This window comes from Rhinolophus sinicus, linkage group LG06 (assembly GCF_036562045.2).
Source record: "Rhinolophus sinicus isolate RSC01 linkage group LG06, ASM3656204v1, whole genome shotgun sequence".
NCBI lineage: Eukaryota > Metazoa > Chordata > Mammalia > Chiroptera > Rhinolophidae > Rhinolophus > Rhinolophus sinicus.
In genome coordinates this window covers 76654679-76673373 of record NC_133756.1, presented here as the reverse complement: position 1 = coordinate 76673373, position 18695 = coordinate 76654679, and the positions used below count along the sequence as shown (strand labels likewise).

The following is an 18695-nucleotide window of genomic DNA, read 5'->3' as shown; positions in this document are numbered from 1 at the left end:
TCTGCATGAAAACCAGCTGTAGGAGAAAAAGAAGCCCAGCAGCCACCTCTTCCTGCCATGCTGTCCAACAGTGCAGGGTGCTGGCCAGCAGGGGGCACACCCGCAGTTCATCACACTTCCAGAGGGCCTTCTGCGCCAAGTCAGGAGGGTAAAGCTCCACATGTCAACACTCTGAAGTAAGAGTCTGTGATACTGTCCCCACCACCCACCAAATGAGAGAGACAGGGAGTGGAAGAGAGGGGAAGGAGGAAAAAGGGGGGGGGGTAGGGAGGGAGGGAAGGAGTGAGAGGGGGAGTGAGGAGAGGGAAAGAGAGAGAGACAGAGAGAGAGAGAGAGAGAGAGAGAGAGAGAGCAAGGGAGAGAGGGTGTCACGTGGGGCAGTCTACGGGGTCTCTGCTCCCGCTCCCCACATAAGGACGCAGGATGTGGCTAGGCCAAAAAGGAACACCCACGGAGCCATCGGTAGGGGAGTCATACCACTAAGGTCTCACTGGAGGCTGGAGTCACATGACCTGCGACCTGCTGTCCACTTTTCTGCCAACCGACTGACTCTCCATTTGCTAGCTGCAATCCTTCTCTCTGCAATCCGCAATCCACAGTACGCTGCTTGCAGGCTCAGCCACCATCTTCTTGCTAGCCCCCATTTTCTTCTCTTCCTTCTCGTAGCCACAGCAGTTATATTAGTGGCCAGTGGCTCAGTGGTTACAGCTGACGGCCAACTAGCCACAGCTGATGGCCATGCAATCACAGTTGATGGCCATTTACTACCTGAGCCAGCACCTTTCTATGTGAGGCTGAGAGCCTGGAAACTGCTTTCTGGGGCTCTGCCCCCACAGAGGGAAAGAGACGGAGAGGGAGAAGGAGAGGGAGAGAGGGAGAGAGGGAGAGAGGGGGGGAGAAGGAGAGGTAGAAAGGGGAGGGGAGGGCAGAGGGAGGGGGGAGGGGGGAGAGGGAGAGAAGGTGAGAGGGAGGGAGCGCGGAGGAGGGAGGAGGGGAGGGGGTGTCAGTGCAGGTGAGTCAGGCAAGAACCTGCTGAAATGCTGAACTCCCTAAGCGGACTCATAATTCTTTGAGCCTCACTGGCCTCCTAACATCCCGAGCCCTACATCACACACACTTAAACAAGCAAACGGTAATTCATTAGGGCTAATTTTAACAGATGACTCATTGGGCCCAGCCAGTTAATGAAGCTTTGGTTTCCCAAAGGCTCCAGCAGATAGTTAACTACAATGAAGCTTTCGGCTGCCACTGACAAAAGGCAATGGAATTTCTGCCACCTATGCCATTTCTTCGAACTTCCTACTTCAGGTTTTTTGAAGATAAGTATCAAATGAAATGATTTCTGTTAAACCTGTATTTCCTGTGCAGAGTTGATATCTTCTTCAAATTATATGATTGTACAACTATTAAATGAATCCCTACTTCAGAGGAAGTCTCCTATAGGACATATGACCTGGCCTTTTAACTTTTGACTCTTCCAGTGTTTCATAGTTTCTTCCTAACTCAATTTCTCTTATCTGTGCTCTTTGTTTCACAGGATGAGTAGAGATTCTAGAAGGCCATTAATGAGAGTGCTAGTTTATTTGTAATTCCTAGTGGAGTAAGCATACTTCGTTAAATGGTCAACATTTGAAGTCAGTGAAAAAAATGGCTTTAAAATCTCACAGAAATGACTAAATACACCAAGCATCAGCGAGAAGCCTTGTGCTGTTACAGGAACACGGGGGTTGCACTGGAGAGAAAGTGGGGTGCTGAACCCATTGCATAGCACAGCAGGACTTCCGGCCAGGGCCTCTCCTTTCAAAGCTGGCTTCTCCATATGGAAAATGCAAATAATAATTCCTGCTCTCCTAATCAGAGACTGACATTTGTTGGGAGATTCAAATACAAAGATGTAAATGACAAAGCAAACACAAATACAAGAGGATAACCTTCACGTGTTTAAAAAAGGTCTAGTGAAAGCTCTTTGTATTTTGTTTTCAAACTTGAAATTTAAGATCCAGTGAAAATTAGCGAGTAATTCTTGACCTAAAACAGGCACTATTAAAAACACACACCAGGAAACCAGGAAGCCCCCAAGATTCCAACCTTTGCCTTTGCAATGGCTAAAAGGAGGAAGAGGCCGTGACCACACCCATGGCACACAGCACTGTACTGAGTGGCTCTGCTTACAAAATGGCCAAGAGTCACCTTCCTGGAATGCTACCTGCCTACCCGGGCTCCACCCCGGCAACCCACACACCGTGGGCCCAGGGGCTGAGGCACACCACTCCACTTCATGAGTCAGGCTGGAGGGCGAGCTGGGAACAGAGATCTGAGCTCTGAACATGTGGGTAATGTGCTGGGGGGGGGGGGGGGGGCAGAATGAAACTATACACTTAAAGAACCCCAAAAGATACTGCACAATGGTTCTCTTCTCTTCTAACTGCACAGTTTGCAGATTTTCTACAGCTACTATCAAATAACTCTAAGAATGTTTAAGTTCACTTTTACATGTATTTAAACAAAAGGCTATTACTATTAGAAAATGACCTGCTCTGTGTGTGTGTGTGTGTGTGTGTGTGTGTGTGTGTGTGTGTGTGTGTTAGTAGGCGGATATGGACCAGGAGGCAGGATAGAGCGAGGGGAAGGAATGGATGAGTGAAAGTTTTCCAGAATAAAATCTGTGATGGAAATCTCACTCAATCTAGTAGAATCCGCTACTAAATGAGACTCTTGGAAACTGAGAGGAAGGGATGACCACACAAATAAAGAGGTTTCTGAGTAAGCAGAGAGCAGTTACCGGTCGTACTGAGGGGCATTTGGTCTTGTAAACTAACGCTACTTTTGTGATTTTTAAAATTGTGTCTTATAAGTCAGGGCCAGTGTAATCATTCTCCCTTTCCATTTGTTCCCATCTGCTCAAATATCTTTCTTTTAAAACTAGGAATAAAGTCTAAAAATAGTAGAATCTAGCGATAATTGGGAAACTTGCCACAGTATGAGAATATATGGACACTTTTCAGTTTCCCTTTATGGTCTGCATGCAATAAGAGTGAGCATACCTTGAAAACATTTTGCTGGAATTAAGTAAATCCATCACAACTAAAACTGAAATTTGGTAAGATCATATTCAGTGGGAAATGTCTTATGGTAGGTATAGGGGACAATCTGTTAACAGTAAGAGGAATAAACCACATTTCATAGATACATATTCATTTTTATAAGTTTTATAAAGAAATGCTCAGATAAGGAGTTTCCATTAAGTTTAAGTATTTATCAGGGAGCAGTTCTCGACCATGCATGCAGGAGACGCAATTACAACAAAGAGGAACAACAGCCAGATCCCAGCTTCAAGGAGCTTCCCTGAGAGACTGGTACCACATCATGTCCTGTGTTTGTGGAGAACAATTTTATTCTCAGAGATCTCGGTCTACTCAAACTATGCATGAAGTAATGAGCAGTCATGATTTACGCCCAACCATTCTCTTTATGAAATGACAAAACATAGCCAATAGTGATTTCAAACATTTGACTTAATTCTGAAAGGCAGCTGGGGAAGCCATATTAAGGAGTAATTCCATCTCTTTCTTTAGGCAATTACTAACAATTTCCACGTGAGGCTTAAATCAACAATGCAAAGACAATTTTGCAAATGGTTTATCAATTTTGCCTTTATACAGAGGGTACCACAAAAATGTATACACATTTTAAGAAAGAAAAACTGTATTAAAATTGTAATAATATGTACCAATAACAAAAGATGAATACAAGTCACGTTTGACTTCTGCAATTAGAGGAGGTGCTCAAAGTAGTTACCATCCGCATCCAGACACTTCTGATTACAGCAAACTACTGCTTGAGCAACGCTGACCAAAGTGTCCACTTGCATATATTTTTTTGGCACCCCGGTATAATTTGGCTTCTGTAAAATCGAACTTGAGAATTAATTGGGGTTAGTGGAAGCCTAAGTCTATCTTCTTCTTTTCTAAAATGAAAATGGGATCTTCACTTAATGGTACCCCAAATTCATCCATTTGGTATATTTAGCTTGCATGCATGTTACAGCCACAGTTTCTGGAGCTACTCCAAAAGGTACACGGGGAACCCTTTGGCCATTTGGTGCCAAGAGGATAGTGGCTTTGGACTATTCATTAATTCCAATAAGGCACAGAAGACAGACCATGGAACAAAGTCATTAAAGCTATTTCACTAGCAAGTCCAAGCGTCCAGCGTTTATTCCTGCACAATATCCATTCCACACAAGAATCCGAAGCAGTGCCTTCTCCTGCAGGCATCTGCCTCTTGGTCTCACAGCCACTGTCCTGGAGAGCAGACAGTCAGTGGGAACGTCACAGTGCCCAAGTTCAGATCTAAGTGCTCCAGACAAAGCCATCAGTTCTTTCAGTTTTACTAAAGTCAAGAGGTAGAAAAAGAAATAACAGATTGTACAAATGCAAATGACCAAACATTCATAGTGGGGATCAAACTTTTTCTTTGCCTAAAAGAAAAAATCAGGAGAATCTCTGAGACTTCACAGCCATGATTCTATGGCAGAGAATAAGCAGAAGACATATTTTCTAGAATGGAGTAAACAGAAGTAGAAAATGAAATGTGTGTCTTTGGCTTGGGGAACATTCTACTTGGTAAATGTTTTTTGCTTTGTGGCTTTGGATGCAAAGGCAAAATTAACACGTTTGTATGAAGGGGTCCCCTGAGGCCAAGCCTGGGAGCCTGTCTCCTGAGCTCCTGGGACAGCAGCAAGGAGCAGGCACGTGGTCTGAGGAAGTTACAGAGCAGGGCCTCAGCGCCAGGGCTCTGTGGGGACAAAACACGCAATTTTAGTAAATGATTTCCTGCAATAAAGCACTAAGAAGTAGGATAAAGCCAAACAGTACTTTAGAATGAATTTAAAAATGAGCATTTTGACTCTTAGGAGAAGGAGAGAGACTGAAAGAGAGAGAGAGAGAGAGAGAGAGAGAGAGAGAGAGAGAGAGAGAGATTATTTTTGCTGGGTGCTTGTGGGCAAGAGTTAAATGAAAATAAGAGAAAGACTACCCTGATTGCAAACACTTTCCAGAGTGCATTAGTATCAAAATGAAGCATGTGATATTAAAGATATATATCTGCTATAGGCAAAATCATCACTAAATTTAGATGATGTCATATTTTCTGAGGCAATTACATCTATATCACATGCATGGTCTTGTTATTAAAATTAAATAGCCAGTTTCCATTTGTGGGCGGAAGCAGGTATGAAGTGAGAGACACCAGGGGCAGGAGAGACGATGGAGGGGCAGAGAAAGCACAGAGGTGACTGCAGACGTGGCTCAGCGACCAGGGTGTGAGCAGGCCCACTTGGGGTGGAAGGAGAAAGCTTTGGGAATCCGATGACATTTCCAATGCAAGTGGGTGAGCATCATAATCCAAGTGAAAAAAGCGCTTTCCCCACTGTTTTCCAAGGACTTTTACTGTCAGGAAGAGAGCCATAATTTCTTAGGTCCAAGCAGGCATTCTCTGAGCATGATGGTGTGATGACACGTGGCACCCAGGGAGTAAGGGAGGAGCACGCCGTGCACCTTAGTGTGGTGATCGCTGCCCATTAGAACCTAGATGCCATTCACACACAGTCTCATAATCCATTTCCACAGGCACTGCACCTACTGCATACGCAAGTCCATTCTGTATTCATTTCCAGTCTCTCCACACACACGTACTTACATACATTTGCCGAGATTAACTTTTCTAATTTAATGGCAGATGATCAATTTTATATTTTAAATATACAACTGAAAATATGATCTAAAAATGCACCCACCTCCATGTTTCTACATTGTCTGTGGATGAAAACTTAATGAATAATCCATTCTAGAAATATGGATAGTGCAGGCTTCAGTTCTTAAAACAACAATTTAAACAGGGCCTACAGTTTCTGGGAATTGGGAGCATGGCCGCTGTTGCGATTGAGACTTGGCCAGAGTCACATAAAGCAACTATGACTTTCTGCATTTCCGCTAAGTGAGGCCTTACTAAAGAATGGATGCTGGTACCACGAACACTTAGAGAACTCCAACACAAGAAGAAATCAAGGTATTCTCCGGAATGTGGGGACAAAAGAACAGAGGTGGTTGATGCTGCTGTGATAATGAAGCTTTCCCTTGCAGACTGGATGAGAAGGACGGACTGGGGGACAGTGCTCAGTCCTCCCAGCTCTGTCCACAGTATGCTCCCCACTGTGTTAGCCAGAGGCTCCCAGTGTGCCCCAGGCCTCTTCCCAGCTGAGAACTGAAAGCTATAATGAAGGTGAACTCGTCTAGAAGCCAAAAGACACTTCACTACCCACTTTCCCCAAACACAACCTTTGCCTTGTTGCCTAATACACTCAATCTGCTGAAGTTCAGCAAGATGGGACCGATCTCTCGGCCAGCCTCTTTTCTTTCAGATATTTCTCTTCCCATTGGACTACTTATGGCAAAAAGAGAAAAGTGAGAGCAGCTTCATTTTCTGTCTCTCTGGGAAACGGAAGATTACTCAGACCTCGCTGCTAATGTCCCTCCCCTCCTCACTTCAATATAAACGAGTGGTTATGAACATGGCTTAGGTATCGGGCCAGGCCTGGGGCTCTGACGTCCTCCACCTCTGCTGGCCGCGGTTTTGGGCGAATATGTTATCTCAACTCTCCAACCCTTAGTTCCCTCATCATAAAATGAGGACATACGCTCTACCTTTCAGGACTGTTGTACGCACTCTGTAAGATAAAGCATATAAAGTCCTTTGTAAAGTTTCTGGCACATAATAAATGCCCAATAATTATTTGGCAATTATTATTTTAATTTCTAAAAGTAGCTTTTTGTTATTAATCTGTGCTCCCTTCCAAAAAAAAATAAAAAATAAAAAAAAGGAAAGAGAAAGGAAGAAAAGGTGTGTGTGAATATAATGTTACAATGTAGCTGAATCTCCAGGCTCCCCCAGCAATCTGAAAGCCCCACGCCCACCCCCAACCCCCACTGCCTCTGCACCAGCAGAACTGCTGGGGAGCATCTGTATGGTCAGCTGTTGGCAGTAATGGCTTTTTACTGAGTCCTGGAAAGAGCTCAGACTTCGGTCACTTGATTACTTGTGTATCCCAAGAGCAGGGGACCAGCTTGTGAGTGGTGAAAGCTTAAAGATACTTCCATCCCAGTCCTTATCAATTAGCTTATCTCTCAATATTTTCTGGCTACCGCTGTGTTCCAGCTAGTTTTCTGTCAAGGTGGGATCACAGTGGAACCTTGTTAACCAAACTGTTAGCATTAAGTTTATTTAAACATATGGTGCCATTTCCCAACTCTGTCCTGCCAGATGTTAATACTTATTATTTATTAAAATAGTAGAAAGGTAAGTAAGTTTGAGAAACTGGGCAGGCTACAGTACACATTCCCATAAGTTTTGAGAAGTCTGTCCTAAAATAAAGAAGCTAGCTTACCTTTGTGCAACATAGCATTGTGCAGGCTTAGTTGACTTTGGACAAAGTTTAGAAGACTGTCACTTGTAGCCACTAGAATTATGGCCATGGCTAAGTACTCAACAGAAGATACGAGTATGTTGAAGGAACAATGTTACCCAGAGAAGCTAGAGATTCTCTCTTTTGTGGTTTTTAGGACCACTAGTACAATACTGATTATGTGAATTTGCCCGAACGGGGTATACAGCCCCCAGGTGTTCTCACAGATACGAAGGACTTCTTAATGCACATGGACATAGGCAGGCATGAGAACAGGGTGTGTGGTAGGTATCACAGTTAGTTTACAAAAATGAAAATATTTTAAAAGTTTGAATTGCCAACTGACTATATCACCTAAGAAATGCAAAAGTTGGCTAACCCTTGTTTGTGTAAATTCAGTATTTATAGCTTTGCTCCATTAGCACTACAGCAATTCTGAAATACTATTTTTTTCTGAAAGTCCAACAAAAATTATAGATGTTAATTTTAGGATATGGGTGTTGGGTATATGGCTATTCATGTTAAAAGTCATTCAATGTTTCTGTATGTTTAAAGGGTTTATAATAAAATATTGGAAAAGATGTAACTGCATATAACTTGTTTATTCTGAAGTGCAATATAATTTAATATAGTTTGTATATTTTTCATTTCAAACTGAAATACCTCTTACGCACTCAAATAATTTTAAAATCATTTTCATCTAGGAAAGAAGATTATAAATGGATGTTAATGAACCTGACTCAGCAACAGGCAGTGGTTTTGTATAAATTGTTACAAAAATGTTTACAAGACAGAGGTAGATTCTAATCATGTTACGTACAGCACATTAAAGCTAATTTTTTACAGGGTTGTTATTATGTCCTTTTCACAGATGGGTAAATTTAGATATAAAACCCATCTAGGGCTGAAGAGCAAATCGCTGACACAGCTGGGATCACCTACACCTCGTCTGTCAAACACTCTTCATCATAAAAATTTATCCATAAATTAAAAAGTGTAAGTGGTGTAATCTAAAGATTTATCACTACAACATGTCTGTGTGTGACCCGGATGACACAAATGAAAACGTGTGTAAATGAGATGCTATTATGAGTTGTTGGATCTGCGCCTACCAAGGCTTCTTCATTCTGAGGCTAATCACAGGGCCAGTAACAGATGCATTTTAAACAAACGCTGCTTCTTTTTCACTCTTATGCTTTCTGATTTTAATTATGGCAACATCTACTTTTAGCCATAAGTCTGTGAAGTAATCTCATTTTAATGCATTTAGAAATGCATGGGATGGTAATATTTCTTAAAATGGAGAGAGCAAACTATGAATTCTTACTTATAATGACACTTTTTTAAAAACCAAGAAATTAAGACTTCTTTCAGAACCAAGAAATGAGGACTATAAAATGCTTCTAACGTCAGCAACACACGTCACTATCAGAACCCCAGGGGGATCCTCAATTCGAAAAACTCACTTGTACTGTGGGACACATCAGGTCTTGAATGCGACAGACAAGGACTTAATTTTGTACGTGTCTCTCTGTAAAATGTGAAAATTGTACATTATCACTGAAAGGCCAAAACATCTTGCTCTCACGGGAATCTTTTGGCTTCTGGGCATGCTATACTGACACCATCTTGTCAAGGAATCTTCAAAATGACATCATTTGTAAATTCTGTGTGAAGTCTTTAAGCCAAACGGTTTATAAAATACTTTTATGTTAAATAAATACAAATGTGGGCCCTTTGTACCAAGATGTGAGCTACACCCAGGAACAGTGCCAGTGGTGCCACCTGGGGAGTGAATGACAGCAGTGTCCTCCTTCCAGATCCACTGAGCTCACCTAAGGTTTTCTCATCACTTATGGGTTTATTCAACAGTGTCATGCATTTCTCGGTGGATATTTTGGCCTATTTTTAAAATTTATTTTGTTTCCTGATTTAAAAAGTGCATATATAATTATGTCAAGTATAAGGAAAAGATAGAAGTATAAAGAAGAAAATAAGTATAACTGGTAAGAAGCATTAACATTTTGGTATAGTGTTTCTGTCACTGTCAAAATCTATTTCTGAGTTCCAATACAAACTTTTATTTTCTTTACCCCAGTGCACAAATGTAAAATAAAATCGAATGACACTTGATCTATTTGGTTCCTGAATTTGGAGAACCAGAGTTTGGATAAAGAGCCATATCTATCTCTCTCTCTCTCTCTCTCTCTCTCTCTCTCTCTCTCTCTCTCTGACTCTAAGTATATCCTGTACATCAAAATGGGATTATTGAAGAAATAATGCATTTTTACAAAACTTGCCTCATATTTTTAAGTAGGTAAGACCACATAGGTTAGACAAAAGAAAGTTTCAGCTTCTCTTGCTAATATCTCCTTTTTCCCACTTGCTTACAATTTCTGAAAGTGTGGCCTTATATATTTTTTAATGTAATGTTCTTAAAATATATCGAAGGATTACTGTCATAAAATGTTTATCTGTAATTATAGCTCAGAGGAACATATTTAAATGATGTAAATGTTGTACTTTTCAGAATTTAAAAATCAGAACTCTTTTTTGTTCATAATATAAAAATCAGTGTTAATACACATTTTCAATTGTTATAAACAAAAATACCGACACTACTGCAGCTAACCTCTGTGTTAGCCAGCCAACGGCTAGTTAGCTTTCTTCTGCAAATGTTCAAGTTCCTTTGGAATCACATCAATGACCAAGGAAGCCAGATCCGGTTTCCCAGAGAGGAATCATTAAGGACAGAAATAGTCTCCTGAGCACAGGAAATCTGCAAGCACCTAAACAAGGACAAGCAGCTCCAGGGAAAAGGACAATATCACTAACATACTCATTCAGGTCTGGCCACAGAACCACCAGAGATATTTAAAAGCATACTAATCAGACAAGGTAAAACTTAACTATTCATTGAAAGAAAAATCACACTACTTAGATATATATAACATACGAAACTCAAACCAAAACTTAGTACGTATATAAATCCCAAGAGTGAAAATTTGAATTTCCCTTCAACTATATCCATTATTCTGCAATAGCAGCATCATCAACATCTCTATCTCTCTTTAGTTGATAAAGTTGATTGGCATGCAAAGCCACACTTTAAGAATGCATAGGGTATTGTGCACCTGAAACTAATTAAATAAATAAATAAATAAATAAATAAAAGAAGAAAAAAAAAAAAAAAAGAATGCATAGGGTAATAACCAGACTCTTCAGCAGCAGGAACCAAAAGCTCCACAAAATATTACTCATAGAGTAATTTAGTAGAATAATATCAATCTGAAGGTCTTAGGTTATACACATTGCAATTAGGTAGTATTTCATGAAGATCTGAGAACTAGTACCTTTACACCAAAGTATTCTTTCACGGTTAGTTACATGTGTATTGAGCACAGAGAAGGGAGAGGGTTCAGAAGACTGGGGAGCTGAAAAATATCTTTAGAAAGTGAGGAAGAATACCATTGAAACCTTTTTTTCATCCATCATCCAAAACACTGGCAGGCACATTTTAAATAATTAAACAATTGTGAAAGGCTTCCTTATTCAAATAGCATTCAGTATAATTGACAACGTACGCTGAACCAACAAGCCTAAATCGAAAGCAGTATGAGTGTGAACATATCTGCATTCGCAAAATGTTACATGCTACCAACTCCACCAACTCCAGGTCATACTTTCCCACTAGCAGCCTGGCATTTCAAACAGCACTTGATACAAGTATTTTTAAGAACATGAGTTAGTTCCTACCTCTACATAGTCCTTGGCATGGCCCCAATCTCGTTTGGCATCCAGATTTCCCAAACTGAAAGACTCCATTTGTCCAAGGTAAATCTTAGCTACTGACCGGCTAATTTTTCGAGTAACAAAATTAGCTCCTAAAAAGAGACAAAAGATGTGTTATCAGTAGAGTACATTTGACATCTAACAGGTTGGTGCACCAAACCCTACCTCAGCCTCTGGGCATGCTGTTCATTCTTTTTCCCCCTCCTTAAAATAATAATAAAGAAAAAGAAAAGAAAAAAATGATCATTAACTGTCATTTAGACAAGTTAAGAAGCTCTAATTCTAAGTGTCACATCAGCTCTACTTTCATAACAAACATTTTTTCTTTGAGGGACGGCTTAGACATTCCTAATTTGTTGCTGCAATATGCGACCTAGGCATTAGGCCAAAGAAAAGCTATCATAATGCCAGTTTTTTAAACAGAAAATTCAAAAGGGTTGTATAAAGGGAAATGCCAGAATGGAAGACAGATATCTAAGACCACCCTGATTTTTTTAAGAACATAAACAGCACATATTCCTATTAATAAAGCCATTTTGGAGCTCATGGGGAGAGAAGACGGGAGTAATTTGGCTCACAGGGTATACAAATAATTAAAAGAAACAAACCAGATATGCATTTGGGTTGTCAATAAGTGGTGATCACTTTCATTTAGAAACTTGTTCAGCCACCGAATTATAAATTATGCCACAGCTCTAAATCAAAAGTTTCTCTGTGTTGTATTTACTGCAACACCACTTTCCAACTTCATTTAAATGTTAGCTACAGGAATGAGCTCCTGAATTCTTTATAAATATTTTGAAATGAATGGATGAAAGGTGTCATAAATTGAAGAAACTAATGAAATTGTTTTAATATTCTCTGGTCTTTAATGAAAGCATCTATCTACTTTTAAAAGACTACAAAAAAGGAGAAAATTAAGACACTGCTGAGACAATTTTATCATGTCCCTCTATCTAAGTAAGTTTATCACAAAACACCAAGGAATGCCAGATTCTCCAGGTCATAGTAATAACACACATACAAACTAGCCAATAATGGCTTCATACAGTTTAGATAGATTATTATCATAACTTATCACATTTCAATTACTTTAGCTTTGTTCTTTTGCAGGTGAAGCAGGAAGGTGAATGTTATGATGAAAAGTTTTGGCTTCCAGAGAAACTGGCACAGGGATAAGGGGAATTTTTCTAAGTAGGTTTTCTAAATTTTGGCAAGACTATGGCCCAGTGCAAGTTCAAACACAGACCAGGTTCACTTCCTACACAAACTCGGTACACATCTACACCAATGCCACATCATTAAAAATGACGGTGGGACTTCCATGGAAAGTCAGATGTTCAGTTTCTTTTAGCAGTTCACAGAGGACCTTAGAAATCCAAAGTTTCAACTTTCCATGGCAGCTTATAAGACACACAGAACGCCTTCAAAAAAGAGCTTTTCAAAATGAAGAAATATTAGGTGCAATCCTTCTCAATCTATTACCAACTAGCAATATTATATTTTCTATTCAGTTGTAACAATTAAATCTATACTTAAATTTAGGTTTCTTGAAGTCGATCTTTCTACTTTAACGTCAAGACTATACTGTCACATAGTGTCAGGACTACAGTGTCATTCCAAAATACACTAGAGAAACGTGTGACGCCAAATCACTAAAAGAAGTCCCCAACAGAAAAGTTATTATTCTATTTACCAATAAATTAAGTTGAGGAGTCAAACGTAATTAAGCATGTGACCTTATTCAAACAATCGACGTAGGCCCTACCCTCACTGTTTCTTCTTTCATCCAGTACTAACTGAGCAGCTGGCAAACACCAAGTCCTAAGCTTGGGGGGCCCAGAACTGAGCAGCATCCTGACTCTCGCACAGCACGGAGAGGGGGAGAGAGGCAAACCAGTGCTGCCCGAAATGAAATGACAGGTTTGCAAGGAGAGAAAGAGTCAGGGCCTTTACAGAGCTGCTGGCTGCGGTCAAGAAACACCCACCAGAAAAGGACTGGTCTCCCTGTGAGGTCAGGAACATATTGGTTATGAAGCAGAGACAGTGACCCAAGCAGAAGGAGCAGCTGAGACAGGGAAGGGCCAGGTCATAGGCTTTTCTCTCTACACACTTCCGGAACCTTGTAATGAACACAACCAAGGCACGGCTGACGATGGACACTGCTTTGAGCTAAGCTCCTTAGACACAGAAACTCATTTAATTTTCGGAGCAATCCACAAACTGAAAATTATTATTACTTCCTTTGTAGAAGAAGAAGCTGAGATTTAAAGAAGCTATGCCAACTTGCCATTCTAAAACAGGATTCAGATCAATGTGTATGTGACTGTAAAGCCAGGCTCTCACCTTCCCAGGACTTAGAATGCACGCTAGAAAGTATTAGAGCCTTTCTTATCTGGATCCAAAAATTATCTTGGATAACTAGTCAAATTGATTGGAAATTTCTAGTTCTTTAAATTTTTAACATTATTATTTACAACAGCTTTACTGAGATATAATTCACATCCCAGTACAATTCATCCATTTAAAGTATATAATTCAATGGCTTTTAATATACTGAGAAACTGTGCAGCCATTACTACAATCAATTTTAGGACATTTTCATCACCCCAGAGCCTTTAGCAGTCACTCATTTGTCGCCAAGCCTCCTGACCTTAGGGAACCACAAATCTGCTTTTTGTCACTATAGATTTGCCTGTTTTAAACACTTCATATGAATGGAATCACACATGTGGTCTTTTGTAACTGGCTTCTCTCACTTAGCATATTTTCAAGGTTCATCTATATTACAACATAAATCACTACTTCATTCCTTTGTTATGGCTGAATAATATTCTATTATGTGGATATAACATTTTATTTATTCATTCATCAGTAAATGGACATTTGGGTTGTTTCCATCTTTTGGCTATTGTGAATAATGCTGCTATAAACATTCATGCACAAGTTTTTATTTGGATATTATGTTTTAATTTCTCTTGGGTATATTCCTACACGTGGAATTATGGGTCACGGGGCAACTCGACAATTAACCTATTGAGGAACTGCCAGACTGTTTTCCACAGGGGCCACACCACTTTACATTCCCACCAGCAATGAACTGGGGTTCTCATGTCTCCACATCCTCCCCAACACTGATTATGGTTTATCTTTTTCATGATAGTTACCCTATTGAGTACCGAGTATTATCTCCTTATGACTCTGATTTGCATTTCTCTGATGACTAATGACATTGAGCATCTGTATTTTCATGCACTGTTGGCTATTGGTTTACCTACTTTGGAGAAATGTCTGTTTAGATCCTTTGCCCATTTTTGAAATTGTGTTACTTATCTTTTTATTATTTGAGTTGTAAGAGTTTTTATATATTCTGGATCCACGTCCTTTATCAGATACATAACTTACAAATATTTTCTCTCATTATGTAAGTTATCTTTTCACTTTCTTGATGGTGTCTTTGATGCACAAAAGTTTTTATAATTTTGATGAAGTCCAATTTGTCTTTTTCCCCGCCTTTGGTAGTATGAGCTTTTGTTGTCATATCCAAGAGAGTTTTGCCTAGCCCAAGGTCATGAAGATTTTCTCCTATATTTTTTGAATGAATTTTACTGATTTTATTTTAACATTTAGGTCTTTCATTCATTTTTAATTATTTTTTTGTGTATGGTATGATGAAAGGGTCCAATTTCATTGCATGTGGATATGCAGCTATCCTAACACTATATGTGGAAAAGGTCATTCTTTCTCCCTTTGTTGAAAACCAATTAGCCATAAATGTGAGGGTTTATTTCTGACTTTAATTCTACACCGTTGATGTGTATATCTATCCTTATGACAGCACCACACATGCTTGGTTACTGTAGCTTAAGGTGAGTTTTAAAAGCAAGAAGTGTGAGGCTTCCGACTTTGTTCTTCTATAAAAATACCTTAAATTTCCATATGAATTTTAGGATCAGCTTGCTAATTTCTGCAAAAAAGTCAACTGAGATTTTGATAGGGATATACACTGAATCTGTAGATCACTATGGGGAATATGGCCCTTTTAGCAATATTTCATCTTCCAGCTCATGAACACAGGATGTCTTTCCATTTATCTAGGTCTTTTAAAACTTCTTTCGGCAATGTTTAGTAGTTTCCAGAGAGTAAGTCCTGCACTTCTTTTGTTAAATTTGTTCCTAAGTATTTTATTCTCTTTGATCTCATATAAATGTGACTGGTTTCTTACTTTCATCTCCAGATTAATTTTAAACATTATTGCTACCATACATTTTACTAGTTAAATTCTTAGGAGAGACTTAAAATGATTTTTAAAATATTTGCTCTCGTCATTTTTATTCTTTATCATGCAAGACTGCTGGTGTTAGGAGAGAACTATATAAAATCATTGAAAACTAAGTCTTCGAGGTCATTGTGTCCAACCATCCCAAATGTGCAGGAGAACAAAGAGGGGCAAAGAGAGGCCGCACAACTGCCCACAGTCAGGGCAAGGAGCTGTGCCTGGCCTCAGCCTGCCCCAGCCCGTGCTAGCTTCACTGATCCACAGTCCAATACAGGCGGCAGCCCTCCTCACATTGGCTCACTTAAGTGGTTGTGCGTTATATACAACACATGTGGATAATGGAGCTTCCTATGTATTTTAAATACATACCTGATTTCTAAGAGCCTTAAACTAGACCCTAGCTAGGAAGAAGACCACGAAATGAGAAGTTAACCCAGTGAATGGACAGAAGGCCAGCTGTGAGTAACTGGCATAACCATTTAATAACTCTGGAGTTAGTTTCCTCTGTAGACTACCAGTATAGTAATATTTACCACAGCCAATCACAAGGTACACTAATGTAGGTGAAATGTGTCGTAGAACATAAATCGCCACAGAAATGTAAGAAATTAATATCAACATGTCTTTGTTTATAAAACAAGGATAATCGCAGTACTTACCACGTAGGTTTGATGTTTAAGTGAAAAAAATCTAGGTAATATGAATAGCAAGTTCTCAATAAATGTTAGCTATTATTATAATTATTGTATTACAATGTTAATAGTCTCCATAATTAAGCCTTAACGAAAAGTTCAGATTTCTTAGTTTTTTTATGACTAAGTCTCTTAGCTCTGTTTCAATTCTGAGATTGAAAACATGTATTTGTAAAGATACATATATCCTTATATTCACTGCATCATTCATTGTGGCCATGACATGGAAACAACCAGTGTCCTTCGATAGAGGATTGGATAGAGAAGATGTGGTATATATACACAATGGAATACTACTCATCCATAAGATGAAATACCACCATTTGTGACAACATGGATGGATCTTGAGAATATCATGCTAAGCGAAATAAGTCAGATGGAAAAAGTCAAGAACCATATGACTTCACGCATAAGTGGGATATAAAACTGCAAGTAACAAACAAACAAGACAAACAAATATTCACAAAGACAACCATACGAGTATGGTGGTTACCAGAGGAAAATGGTCATGGTGGGGAGGTAAAAAATGGTAAAAGGGGTCAAATATATGGTGACGGAAGGATATTTGACTTTGGGTGGTGAACACACAATGCAATATACAGATGATGTATTACAGAATTTTACACTTGAAAAACCTATATATTTTATTAACCAATGTCACCCAATAAATTTAAACAAACAATCAGCTACAGGCAGACATGCAGACTCACACACTGAAAGCACAAATCAATATTTCTTAAAGCACTGTAGGTTAATTTCTCAATGAAAACTCATTAACCTAGGGCAAATAAACTTCCCACATAAATGTATATTCGTAAGAAAGAGATCAGTTAAGAAGGGATTTAGTCCCAATATTAGTTGTAAGATTGAGATCGTGAGTTTTGCTAGTGTTGACAGAATGAAAAGAACAGAATTTGTTTCAGCAATATGGTAGACAATAAAAGCTGCCACACTGAAAAACACTAAGATATGCTGGATAAAATATTACCATTTATGTGAATTCAAAGCTGAGTCTCCAAGAAGAGCCCAGATGAAGGGGAAGCTCCTGAGCATAGGTCAGGGTGTGTGCTAGGAGCAGAACTGGAATGCCATCTCAGGACCTGAAAATAGGCTCCAGCTTTATGTCCAATCTGAGGTGAAGGATGACGTCTTTCAGGCAGGACACTGGAAGTAGGGCGACATACTATGTGAGTTACTGATAATTCTGTTACTATTATCAGTGCTAGGATCTTAAGCAAGTGTTTTAACTTTTCAGTTTGCTTTATCTATAAAGTAGAATTATAATCCACACTTAGAATCAAATGGGGAACTACAAATCAAAGGCCGCATGCAGAACACTGCATCAATGTTAATTATAAACACTTACTGTGCTGGATATTTTTACTGTGATAAAACTTTTAGAATAGGGAGGCTTTTTTTTTTTTTTTTTTTTTTGCTTTTCTCTTTACATGGTCATCTCCACAGTTAGCCCACGGCTGGAAAAAGATTAGAAGAACTACATGGATAGTCAAAAATAAACAGTTAATATGCATCTCTATGATTCAAAACAGGAATCTGTAAAAAACAGAAAATCTGAAAGCAAGGCAACATGGAGAAATTGTTTTCTAAGTAACTGTAGTGCATGCAACCCAATGTGGTCACAGCCCTGAGAGTCTCTCACAAGCTACCCCTTCGGGCTCTGATGGGTGGGCATGCAGCCTGAGGTCCTCCCAAAGCAGACAAAAAGCAGTAGGCAGACAGATTCCAGGCTCCCCTTTCTAAATGAGGGAGGACAAAAGTGGGAGTGGGAGAAGTGAAGCTGCGGTGTTTTAACGTGGCGTCTTTGGGATGAGATAACTAGTAACTGATTGAAGAAATCTCTAAGAGGAGCCTCCCGCCTATTTCACTGGAGAGTCTGAAGACATCTCCTTAGGAGGCCACCCAGACTGATCCGGGCAGCTGCACCAGGATCCACTTGGCGGTGACGCGAGTCTCTCAGGCAGGCCCACCATGGGACCCCCAGTGGGCCTGAGGTGGTGAGGGCGGGGTGCCTGGTAGCCCAGGCTCGGACGTCAGACCTCCTAAGCCAGGGACAACATGGAAGCTGAGGCCAAGGATCCGTAGGTCTCTAGTGCATATGCCCACAAGGGGTGGATGAGGACAGCTCGCCCCAGGTCCTGTGGAGAAGCCCGAGTTTTATCAGCAGCAAACATCAGGAAGAGTCATCCCTGGGGTTGTGCCACCTCCTTGGCCACCAGACAAGGGAGTAACTTGTACCAGCAGCTCTGAGCTGAGCACAGCAGGCCCGCAGAGTGTGCCACTTGGGCCTCAGGATGTCAGCTGTTCCCTGTCAACACAAGGTCAAATAAGCCACATCTGTGTCCCGTGCACCCATATGCCATCTCGAGAACAAACAAGGGAAGATGGCAAAACTAGAAAATCTGACTTCAACATTATATTGTAGTACACACTGAATCATTTTTAATTCAAT

At 40.0% G+C, this 18695-nt stretch overlaps 1 protein-coding gene across 5 annotated transcripts in view; it reads right to left on the bottom strand.

Annotated features, from left to right (window-relative positions):
• The window catches only part of GMDS (GDP-mannose 4,6-dehydratase), a 649100-nt gene that overhangs the window by 328308 nt on the left and 302097 nt on the right, over window positions 1–18695 (bottom strand). For 4 of the 5 annotated variants that reach the window (XM_019752387.2, XM_074335318.1, XM_074335314.1 and 1 more), the window contains one exon: window positions 11219–11346. In XM_019752387.2, coding sequence (XP_019607946.1) covers window positions 11219–11346 — 128 coding nt within the window. Of the gene's footprint in view, window positions 1–4512; window positions 4798–11218; window positions 11347–18695 lie in introns of those variants that run through there. The other variant, XM_074335315.1, reaches the window with a different exon arrangement.